We start from the raw sequence: 12,711 nt of genomic DNA, 5'->3' as shown, positions 1-12,711 counted from the left end.
CCAATCCCTAGAGCAGATGAACCAATTGACAGAATAGAGGCATGCGTATATCTCAGTACCTTTGATCTCATGTCTGGATACTGGCAGAGGCATGAGTATCTAAGTGAGTTTGTGAGTGGGTGCTTGAGTATATGAGGGGGTCCGTGAGTGGGTGAATGAGTCTATGAGTGGGTATGAGAGATGGGGCATGAGTCTGAGTGGGTCTGTGAGAGGGTTCATGAGTATCTGAGAGGGTCTGTGAATGGATAGATGAGTCTCTGAATGGGTGACAGGGTGAGTACGTGAGTGGCTGAGTATGTCTTGGAGTGGGTGTGTGAGTCTCTGAGTGGATCTGTGAGTGAGTGAGTGTGTCTGAGTGGGTCTTGAGTGAATGTGTGAGTCTCTGAGTGGGCGTGTGAGTTTCTTAGTGCATCTGTGAGTCGGTATGTGAGTCTATGAGTGAGTCTCTGAGTGGGTGCATGTGTATCTGGGTCTGTGAGTGGATGTGTGAGTCTCTTGGTGGGTCTATGAGGTGTATGCATGTCCGAATGGGTCTGTGAGTGGGTGCAGGAGTGTATGAGCAGGTCTGTGAGTAGGTGTGTATTTGAGTGTCTGAGTGAGTTAATGAGTGGGTTCCTAAGTGCCTGAGTGGGTCTGTGAGTGTCTGAGTAGATCTGTGAGTGGGTGCGTGAGTCTCTTAGTGGGTCTGTGAGTGTGTACGTGAGTCTCTGAGTGGGTCTGTGAGTGGGTGCATGAGTGTCTGAGTGTCTGTGAGTAGATGTGAGAGTGTCTGATTGGGTCTATAAGTGGGTGTTTGAATCTCTGAGTGGGTTTGTGAGTGGATGCATGAGTCTCTGAGTGGGTCTGTGAGTGGGTGAATGAGTCTCTGAATGGGTCTGTGAGTGGGTGCATGAGTCTGAGCGGGTCTGTGTGTTGGTGCATGAGTCTCTGAGTGGGTCACTGAGTGGGTGTGTGAGCATCTGAGTGGGTCCGTGAGTAGGTATGTGAGTCTCTGAGTAGGTTTGTGAGTGGGTACATGTGCATCTGGGTCTGTGAGTGGGTGTGTGAGTCTCTTTGTGGGTCTGTGAGTTGGCGCATGAGTCTCTGAGTAGGTCTATGAATTGGTGTATGCATGTCTGAGTGGGTCTGTGACTTGGTGTGGGACTGTCTGAGTAGGTCTGTGAGTATGTGTGTGTGTCTCTGAGTGAGTTCATGAGTGGGTGCATGAGAGCTTCAGTGGGTCTGTGAGCTGGTGCATGAGTCTGAGCAGTTCTGTGAGTGGATTCATAAGTCTCTAACTGGGTCTGTGAGTGGGTATGTGAGTCTGTGAGTGGGTATGTGAGTGTGTGCATGAGTCTCTAGTCAGTCTATGAGTGGGTTCATGAGTGTCCAAGTGGGTCTATGAGTGGGTGCATGAATCTCTGAGAGGGTCTATGAGTGGGCGCATGAGTGTCTGTGTGGGTCTGTGAGTGGGTATGGTAGTGTCTGAGTCAGTTTGTGAGTGGGTGTGTCTCTTAGTGGGTATGTGAGGAGGTGTTTGAGTTTCCTATTGGGTCTGTGAGCAAATGCATGAGTGCCTGAGTGGGTCTGTGAGTGGGTGCATGACCCCTGAGTGGGCTGAGCGGGTGCATGAGTATCTCATTCGGTCTAAGGGGGTTCATGAATCTCTGAATGGGTCTATGAGTGGGTGTGTGAGTCTCTCAGTGTGTCTGTGAGTAGATGCCTGAGTGTAACAGTAACTTTACACATGTAAATGCAGTTTTAGATGTCTCAACCCCCTGAACTAACAGGGTGGACTTTAGTAAGACTACATTTAGGTGTAAACATGTGGTCCAAAATGGTGACTACAACAAAAGTATAGATTTACACCTGGATGCAGAAATCGATTTACATGTGAATACATTTACTCATATAAATTTACCTTTGTGAATAAGCCCAAATGAACCCAACCCTCTCAAACTACTCCGGAACTATACATTTGGCTACTAAGATCTCTCAGTTTTAAACAATGACACAACAAGGAGGCGAACTGTATTATCATATCAACAAATGGGGAAAAAAGTCATTAAAGTGCTTCATTTAAGTTTTGCAGCAATTAGCACTTATATGCACCAGCCTTCACTGAAAACAGCTCCTGCAGAATTATTGACAATCTGACAGAATTAAATATAAGGAATTTGCTTTCTAATTCTTTTAACTGTTTTTGTCTCCTTTACAGTATTCCACTTATCACACAAAGTCACATCGGTCGTTCCAGAAAGCGCTCTGCTCATCGTGCTTGGCATTCTCCTTGGTGGCATTGTTTGGGCAGCGGACCACATCGCCTCCTTCACTTTAACACCTACTGTATTTTTCTTTTACCTTCTGCCACCCATTGTGTTAGATGCTGGATATTTCATGCCAAACAGATTATTTTTTGGAAACCTTGGCACAATACTTCTATATGCAGTGGTTGGAACAGTATGGAATGCTGCTACAACAGGCTTGTCTCTCTATGGAGTTTACTTGACAGGAGCAATGGGTAAGAAAACATTCTTCAAGTTATCATTTATTGCAATGAGTACTATTTTAAGTTTGCATACATGTATAACATAAGTGAAGCATTTCATATTGAGGCCCAGATTTAGGAAAAAGTCTCATAATGCACTGCAGCAACTAAAGTTGCTGTGCTGTATTGTGTGACAGTGAGACAGCAAAACAGTGCCATATCTCCGAAGGTATGGCACTATTTTCCTCTCTCCTTCCACTAGCGCACTTTAGGCTGCCATGCACCAGCAAACACACCCTTGCACTACAGTGCAAGAGTGTGTGCATTCTGTGACAAATAGTTTTTGTACTGAAAGGGGACCATTCCAGTACCAAAACTATCCTCCAAAACTATCCTTTAACACTTCTCCTGCTTTGAATGTGTGCTGTACAATGCAGAGTGCATGCACAGAAGGACAAAAGATGAGAAATAAAAATATTTCTCTTCCCTACTACTGCCTCAAGGAGGCATAAGATTTTGGCACAAATCCATGTCTATGAATGTTTGTAGATAGGCATTTGCATCAGAACCCATCGGTGGCTGCATGGGAATGCCTTTGTACCACCCATGGAATGCCACTTTGACTCAAAGTAACACAAAGTAGTGATTAGCACAAATGTGCGTTACTTTGAGAAACTATACAATGCAAATACTGATTTACTTTGGATAATAAATCCCAGCATAACACTTTGCTTAGGATTTGCATTAGAAAAGTAATGCAAACCCAGAACAAAGCATTAGTAAATCATGGCCTTAATGTGCATTTACTGGTGGTAGTTTTAATTGTGCTGCTTTCTGTTTGGTGTTCCAGGGAGGCTAGACTTCCACATTCGTAAAGGGTTAATAATCATCTTTGTAGGAGGGAAATCAGCATCATTGACATTTTAGGTTTAAATCTGTGTATTGGCATACACTGAAGGGCCACCTACAGCCAATGGCCAGTGGACATGATATGCATGGTGGCGTATTAAGGAAAACAAACAAATACAGGAACAAAGCCCCTCTCCTAAACAGGGGTCCTAAACTTCCCCATATTCCCCAAACATTCCCTTCCACACCGCTTTCCATCGTTTACAGTGTACAAAGGTTCATGACCCAGTTCAGGGTGACCTGGCAAAATACATCTTATACCCCCCATGTGCCTACTACCGCTCTCAAAAGTAGTAGTTTTGTCTATGCAGTGGTGTCCCTGGTGGTGAGACGGAGAGAACTCTTAAGTATCTGGGGCGTCTGAGTTCTCTGTATTCTTGTTGAAGAAAATCGATACATGGCCCCCATGCTATGTCAAATGAAGCCTCTTTTGACTCTAGTGTTGCTGAATCCTTATCCATCCCCAGTAGGTTCCAAAGACGATGTAGCCATGCTCCATAATCTGAAACTGTATCTCTGCCACATAGTGCCAAAATAACCTGCCTGGCCGCGGCCGGGGCAAGACCATCGCTCTTCCTCAGGACAGGCGTAGTGGAAATGTAAGTGTATTGGGTAGTCCCGATAGGATGTAAGCTGGGAAAGGGGCGATTTCTGTGTGAAGTATTGTGTTGATGCTGCTGAGTACGACTGACCAATAAGGCAGACGCTTTAGACAGTTCCATTAGAGATACATAAGGATGCTGGGCGATTGGTAGCTCCTCCAGCACCCTAGGGATTTATTTGGGCACCAAATATGGATCCAGGCAGGCATGTAGTACCAGTAATGTGTTACCTCAATCATGGCTTTCCTTCTCGCAGCACTGGTTGCAGTCACGCATGTGCGGTAAAATATATACCCCCATTCCTTGTCTGTTAGTGGGTGTTCTAACTCTTTCTCCCATCTCTTTTGGGCAGCTGTACGCAAATATGGGGTCTCTTTTAGTAGTAGTTTGTAGAGGTTCAAGAACAAATGTTTGACATCAGATTTGGTTATCATCCAATTCTCAAAGGTAGTTAGTGGCCAGGCTGCTGGCTCTTTTATCTCAGATTTTGTCGCTTGGTGGAGTATATGCATGTAGTGCAAAGTTTTCCTCCCTGGCAGGCTGTAGTCCCTCTGTAATTTTTCAGAGGACTGTGAACCATGCCGATTGAAAAGGTCCCCTATACCCTTGCAGTTCATGAACTAGCAAGGCAAGGAAGTCACTGCCATCCCTGGCTGACGGAAACTCTGGTTGCCTTATATAGGAGTCATTGGATAGAGTATAGACTTCAGGCCCAGTGAGCTGCATCGTCCCCGGCCATCATAGTGGCCGGCATCACTTGTGAGCTATATGCTCCCATGATATGTGGCTTTTGGGCAGCCAGGGAGTCTTCCACACATGAATGCCAAGCACTGATTGGTCCATAAAACACCATTGCTTCTCAGAGGTCTTGCGATGCCATTCTACCAAGTAGTGCAGTTGGGTTGCTCTATAGCCGTTTTTGAGGGAGGGAATCCCCAGGCCTCACTCAGATGTGGGGACATACTGTTTAAGCTTCGGAATTTGGGCTTTCTTTCCCTTCCAGATAAACCCTTCTATGAACTGTGGCATCAGAGAGAGAATGCCCGGGGTGGTTGTCGGGGGAGCACCTGCATGGTATATAATATTTTCGATAGTAGGGTCATCTTCAGCACTGCTGTATGGCCTATTTATCAAAGTTCCCCAATTTGCCAATTCTGGAAATCCCTGCTAGCTGCCTGCAGTAGGTCAGAGTAGTTGTAGTTTTGGTCCACTGTATGCTCCACCATTGAGCAGATGTTGTATGCCTAAGTAGGTAATATAGTGGTTATCTCAGGAGTAGGGGCATTGTCCTTGCAAGGCAGCCTGTTTCTCCCAAGGGGTATGGAGAGCCAGGATCCGTGATTTTTGCATGTTTACCTTAAACCCCGACACCAGGCCAAAAGTGTCTTGCTTATTGAGTAGGGCTGAAAATGAGGTAAGAGTGTTGGTGAGGGTCTGAAGGACACTGTCTGCATAGAGTGCTCCCTTGTGTTCTGTACAGCCAAAGGTGACTCCGGTTGTAGGAAAGTGGAGTATTATCTAGTGATGGGGGTTAGGCCTCTCTATGTAATACTCTTACAATACCCCAAGGATGGTCCTTGGATTCACAATAATAAATACTTAGCTCAGTCCTGGTAGAGTGGCAATTTAATTGACACAACTTGGAGGAAATTCAACACCAATTTATAAAACTAAAGTAGATGTGTATATTAATTTAAATACTAAAAAGGATACAATCGAAGGAACATAACCATAGTCATGGATTTTAGAAGAAACAATAAACCTTCTCTATAACCCCCCAAGCCTCCTCCCTATGGAGTGCTTGATCCTCTGCCCATGGCAATTTCTTAACATTGGTCTCTCACCTGAACACCATAAGGCAAGCCACCGTGTTCCACTTCATGGCAATCTGCCTCCTAGCTAGTATATGGGAGGCATGCCACCATCCTGCTTCTGCATCGCCATGTCGACTTCCGGCCACCCGCCAGTTTGGGAGATTTCTCCTGGTCTGGCGGGTGGTCCTTTGGTGTTCCCATGGGTTTGAAAAAGGCACTGCAATGGGAACACCAATATAAGTTCCTGTACGGAATGGGCTGTTAAGTCCATGCTGTGCAGGAAAAGGTGTGCATGCACACAGGGGGGGCCACCATGTGCCCCCCTGCATGCATACCAGTGTATAAGCCCCTAAGTGCTAAATCTAGAAAACGACTCCCCCCTTTCTTGGGTTTTGGATGGAGAAGTATTCCAGCAGGCACACCTCCAAGGTGCATGGCACAGTGCAGCCAAGCATTTAATTTAACTTCTGCACCACAGAGGCCCAATACTCCTGTGCATGACCAGGTGATGTGGCAGAAATCCGCCTCCGCCAGAGCACAATGGGGGTAGCGTCTGGCCTCTCCCCCATATATCACGGTGATTTTCTTTGGGGTGAGGTAGGTTTCATAGTTGTAATTAAATTGGATTACATCAAAACGAGAATTCTGGGATGCCCTCTATGGGTAAGCCAGTATCCTTTCCTATTTCCCTTCCTAATACTCCACCCTTTCAGTCTGTGGGCAGCCAATGGCTTCCGTACCATCCCTTTGATGGCACTATAAAACCATTTCGCTAGGGGCCCTATTACGAGTCTGGCAGTCCAGGGACTGCCAGACTCATGGGGAAGGCGGCAGTGGTGGTCTCCCGACCACCCTATTATGACTAGGGTGGTCACACCGCCATAGCCCCGCCACATCGTTGAGGGAACTGCCGATCCCTGGTGGTGGTGCAGCACTCAGGAGGCCGCAATATGCTTGGCAGGTTCCTCCTCCATGAACACCATAGCAGAGAGGAAACAAAGGGGCCCCTGCAGGACCCCCTGTGCCCGCACCACATGGGCATGCACACAGGGGGGCACAACATGTGCCCCCCTGTCTGCATGCACCCCTGTTCCTGCACAGCATGGACTTTTCAGTCCATGCCGTGCAGGAACTGTTCTTGGCATTCCATCGCGGTGATGTGAGACGTTGGCCTGGTATATGTTGACCACTAATTAAAGTGGGCACCTTGTACCAGTCCAAACAACCCTTATTGATGATTAGGTTAAAGACAACCTTTATTGAAAGCTATCATAGTGGTAGCTATGGAGAGCAGCCTTCAGGCTAAGTCTCGAAGGAATGTAAAGGAGCTTGTTTTATCAGTATATAACCTCCTGAATGACCAAATGAAAGGAGAACCATACAAGGTATATATAAAATGTATGTATTTATTACTAAACACTCTCTACTAATCTCTTTATGAGATTAGAGAACAAAGCGCACAATATTAAATCACTAGAACAACAGTGAATAGCACAATACACAGCGGGCTCCAGGGGGAGACCGAACCATATACTAAGAAAAGGGTATAACAACCACGACTTGACTAGACACAGTGCCTAGAGCACGTATAATCGTGGGGACACCAAGGAACCACTCAAGGTAGTGACACAGGGGACCCACGGAGGACGGGTGTAGTGTGAGAACACAGACGTGAGCTCCGTACAACTCTATGTGAAAGTCGCGGTTGGAATTTTAAAGATTAAGGACACTTAGGAGAGGAGTTCAAGCAAACCCTTTGGAACATAGAAGGTTCTAAGGCCAGCACCCTTGAGAGTTCCGAGGTACCCGTGTTACCTATCCCAGAGGAGCTGGGTGCATAGGGGTCAAGTGGTGTTGGAGACGCTCGTTGATTTCAATGGCGTGATGCAAAGAAGTGCTGCTGCTGGGAAGATGAAAAGTGTCGGGTGTGATCCAAGCCTGGATCAGAGCTGAGAAGAACCTGAAAGCAGAGGGGACAGAGTCTGGGTCAATTCAGGGTGACCAGGGGCTCCGTAGACGAATGCCCACCGATGTCGGGTGTTTCAGGTGAGAAGAGGTGAAGCTTGACTCTGCAGCCACGGGGACCAGGAGACGTTGGGCTATCCCACAAAGGATGTTGAGTGCTGGGGGGTCAGTGTCCGGATTGAACCCCAACAAGCCTTGGCAACTGCAACCCACTTGGTCAGAGGAAATCAGCTTCGGTGAGGACCAGCAAGGTCCTGGGGACTCTCCAAGCAATGGAGAGCCAGGGCACGTCTGGAGCAACCAGGAAATCCCACGGAAAGTTAAAGTTACCTTCACAGGGACCCACAGGTCAACGGATCGCGAAGAGTCCTCGAGAGGAATCACAAAATACCAGCCCACGGATCACTCGTGAAGGATAGGCCGGAAATCTTCAGTGGAAACACTGCTCGGGGTCAGGACTATAAGTAGCCCAAAGCACAGTCTCAGGGGTTGCCGGAAAGCATATGCTGCTGCAAAAGTACATGATGCACAGGGGTTCAGGTTGCACGGTCCCCACGAGGGATACAGGCCTCAGAATAGCTGAGAGCCCAGATCAACCTCAGAGACCACGGGAACCCACCTCCTGTGTTGCAGAAATCTTCAGAGTCCTTTAGGAGCTTTGTAGATGCAAACCGGTCAGATGCGTTTAGGTGCCTGCTTAGCAGGGAAGTAACTCCTTTACTCCAAGGGAGATTCTTCAGTCGTCCAGCGTTGTGCAGATCGTCGATGTACTTGGTTTCTGTAGGAGAGTTTAGTCCAGGTAATATCTATAGTCCTGTAGTCAGGGGTTCCTAGTTTATACCCAAGGAAGGGGTGGGACAAAGTCTGCAGACCCACCTATGGGAGGGTCAGGACAGAGGGGTGGCTACACCCATGTCCTTTGTCCAGTTTTACGCCAGAGCAGGAGCAAATGTCTCCTGCAACCGGTTTGAGCTGGACTATGCACAGGGACACCAAATGTGCCCCCATTGCAGACATCAAAGCACTCTCAGAGTGCACCCACCCAGTCCAAATACACTAAAGCCTGTCTGGGAGGTGGTCACACCTCCCTGTAACAGGAATCCTATTGTCAAGCCTTCCCCTGCCGGAGTTTCATCCAGCAGCAGGAGGACAGACTCATGTCTGTGGCTGGCAGCATCCATCTTGTGATGCCAGGGTCGAGAAAGCTGGTACCCGGTGTACCGGTTTTGTCATATTTCTCCTTCTAGGAGGGTGGAATCATACCTCCCCCACCAGTTACTGGTGGGGAGGTATGATTCCAAGGTGTTTGACACCAAACACGACATGTTTCCTTGAAGCCGTTTTAAAGTTAGCATTTACCGCGAGGTTATAATGCACTTAAGAGTATATGGTTGGCTGCATCACAAACAACCCTGGAATATAGGTTCCGAAGGCTGCAGAGGGGCTCTGCTCATGCAGGTGCACCCTCTCACATAAAACCCAGCACCCTGCCTTCAGGATTGATAAGGCCTGCCATAGGGGTGACTGATAGGTTTATATGTGCAGTGATATGGATAGATATAGTGAACCTATATCTAAGTAAGAGGTGCATGCACCAGCTTACACAAGCTGCTGTAGCAGACCTGTGGTGTCATTTTGAATGGTCTTTCAGGGGTGGCCCAATACATGCTGCAGCCCCTGGGAGGTCTCTGGGATACCTATACCCTGGGTACATAGTATACCATATACTAGGGACTTATAAGGGTACCCCAGAATCCAATCTGGAGTGTACCTAAAGTAAATGCAATCAATTTAGCGAGAAAGCAGATAAACTGGGGTCCTGATGAGCAGGATCCCAGTCAGACTAGTCAAAAACCAGCAAAACACCAGGAAAAAAGTGGGGGTAACCATGCAGTCCGATTCCACCTTCCTACAGTGCCCATTTTCTGAATCATCATCATGGGAACGCAAAAAAACCAGTTAAACAGATAGGAGGAAACTCCTGATATGGCAGGTGATCTGACCACAGCTTTGGTGGAGCAAGGTGTCTACACTTTCTCAGGGACAATAATAAATGCAAGACATATTGGCCCAATTCACAAAGGTAAACTGAGACGAAAGTAGAACTTTATGACAATTGATATTTACAAAGGTCATTTATTATTCGAAATGCCCTTTGTGAATACCAAAAGTTGAACTTTATGACTTTCAGTATTCACAAAGGGCATTTACGAGTAGTAACTGCCCTTTGTGAACACTGAAAGTCGTAAAGTTAGATTTTGAGTTCATTTTACCCTTGTGGATCGAGTCCCATAGGTCCAGGGTTCATCCAGCCCCGCATCCCAAAGTGCCATAGAACTCAGAGTTAACATCTCATATGTAAGGAACTGTCCAGGGGTGAGCCATGCACATAAATAAGGATGCCTTGAGGCATTAGTGTGGACATCTTGTAGCAGTCACCCACCATTACCAGTTCCACTTCCACCTAGCCCATCAGGTTTGCTGCTGGGAAAAATGTGGAGGGTGCCCATGTGGGACCCTCAGCAAGAGGAGGGCAGGGATGTACAACAGACACCCCAGCATCTACGAGGCACAACGCCTCCAAAAGCGAAACACCGTGGCCAGGAGCAAGCCATCCCTCACCCTACCAGACATCCTTTTTTAAAAGCTGAGACAGTATCATTCCCTGGTTAGGCACAGTCCCAAGGGGTGCCAATTCGGCCAGGTTTGCACTGTCCAGCCACTGTGTGATCCACAGCAGATGGCAGACAGAAAATACAATTCAAAATACGGCACCTCTAGGGCCCCTTCAAGTATGGGCCACCCGGAGTGTGTCCAAGGATATCCTGGTTAGTCTCCAGCTGCCAAAACCATGCAAGAGGAAAACCAGGAAAGTTAGTGAAATAATAAAGCAACCGGGACAACATGATCATCTTGGCTAACTCAATCCTTGCCATAATAGTGAGCCTCCATGATCTCGAAAAGGCCACGTATCCCCGCAAGGAGCATAACACCACCCCCAAATTGCCCCCAAATCCTCCAGCTTATGATACATTTTGATCCCACATTAGTGGAAAGTGGAAGGGGCCTAGCAAACTCCTGGCACCAAAGTCTCAGTCCTGCTCCAGTCCAGCAGCATTGAAAAGATACGTGTCTCAATGGCTATATAGCAAGAGCAAACAAGAGTGGGAACAGGGGGCACCCCTGTCTGGCACCTTGATATAAGGTGAGGGAGCTGGACACAGACTTCACCTTGAACATAACCGCTTCCAGGTAGGCCCAACTATGTATGTCAAATGCCTTTTCGAGGTCAACGGACACCAGGTTCACCTGGTCTCCCCTTTCCCCCTGAGGAGCAAGTAACACAGAATACAAGCCGCGCAGATTAAGAGAAGTAGTACACTGTGAAATCAAACCACATTGGTCTGGGTGGATCAAAGCTTGCATATGCAAGAGTAAGTGCATTGGCAGAATGTTGCTTAAGATCCTAAAATCCATGTTCAGCATGGACAGCTGCCGATAGGGATTGGAATAACCAAAGAAACCCTGGTGGTAGCTAGGAGTTCACGCTTCTCCAGCACCGTAGTATATATGGCAGCCAATCGCAGGGCCAGTATATGGGATACAAATCTGACAGTAAGCTGTAAGGTCTTGGCGCCTTCCCCTTGGCCATGTCTCTAATGGCACCTTTAGTTTTTGGGACCTTGATTGGATTGCCCAGCTACTCCACAGCAACTGGGGCAAGACTCTGCAATGTCAGAGGGGACAGGAAAGCGTCCATAGTCTCTCCAGGCCCCTCAGGTTGCCCCTCATATAATGCAGTATAGTAATCCCAAAAGGCGTCGCTAATATCTACTTGGGAATACACATGCCTCTCATCTTGCAGGGCCGAACACGTAAGCAAGGCCCCTCTGGTCCGGGTTGCACTAGCCAGGCCAATAGTATACCAGCCATTCCCTCACAAACAAGGGCCCTAGCAACATAAACTTTAAGGCTATGACACGTAAGCCTCTCCAATATAACACTATATAGGTCCTTGGCCTCCCCCAACCACACCTTCGAGGCAGGGTTGGTACAGTAAGACCAGTCTATGTATTATCCCATCCAATGACATCAGTTTTCAGTGAAGTCACTCCACACTCCCACTGTTGTGCCCATTCAATATCCTCTGGTAACCTAACCACCTTAAAGGCCTGAGGCAGTCAGAGGCCAAGCCCGAGTTATGTTCAGAATAGTTTAAGATGACCTAGAAGCTGCTCTCGATATGCATCATACTCCAGGGTACCGAGAATGAGCCCACTGTGGGGCTCGCCAGCTGAGGCTACCCCAGCCGCAGTCCCACTGATAGCAGGCTATGATCTGAGACAGTGTGGCCAAGGTACTGGGTGTGGTGGACAGACTATCACAGGGGAGCGGAACACAGAAATTTATTGAACCTGATATGAAAGGCGTATAGACCAGAATAAAAGAAGTAATCCCTTTCCATACCGTGCTGTGTCCTCCAAACATCCTCCATCCTCTACTTGTCCATTCAGTTGATACACCCCTTCACAGTCCTATATACTGGTTCCCCTGACAGTGGTAGAGTAGAGCAATCTAGGATAGTATCCACCACACAGTCACGGTACCCCCCAATGATCATGTCTCCTCCAGGGAGCAGACATAGTTGCGCTGACAGCCAAATAAGGAATGATAACTGGTCCTGGTTAGTAGCATAAAGGCACTCAATTGCCAATAGTTTACCGTCCAGTCTCTCAAACACAAAGACATATCTGTCATCCACCAATCCTGACCTGGGTGTCCTCAAAGGGGCCACCTGACCGAATCCAGATCAGGGCACCCTGAGAAAAGGAAGAATAGCCCGTGGTGTTCACCTGCCCCCTCCAGCGCCTCGAAGATGGTGTATTTCAACGATAGTAAGGTGCGTCTTTTGTAAGAGCGCGATGTGTACTGCCCTGCTTTACAGGAACATGTA

General features: G+C 47.6%; 1 protein-coding gene across 2 annotated transcripts in view; it reads left to right on the top strand.

The window, feature by feature from the left end:
• Window positions 1-12,711, top strand: part of SLC9A3 (solute carrier family 9 member A3) — an 840,704-nt gene that overhangs the window by 315,424 nt on the left and 512,569 nt on the right. For both annotated transcript variants that reach the window (XM_085606775.1, XM_085606776.1), the window contains exon 2: window positions 2,198-2,500. In XM_085606775.1, the coding sequence (XP_085462901.1) occupies window positions 2,198-2,500 (303 nt within the window). The remainder of the gene's footprint in view (window positions 1-2,197; window positions 2,501-12,711) is intronic.

The sequence above is a fragment of the Triturus cristatus genome, chromosome 5_2 (assembly GCF_964204655.1).
Source record: "Triturus cristatus chromosome 5_2, aTriCri1.1, whole genome shotgun sequence".
Lineage (NCBI taxonomy): Eukaryota > Metazoa > Chordata > Amphibia > Caudata > Salamandridae > Triturus > Triturus cristatus.
The sequence above is the reverse complement of the archived record's forward strand: the minus strand, read 5'-3'. Positions and strand labels throughout refer to the sequence as shown.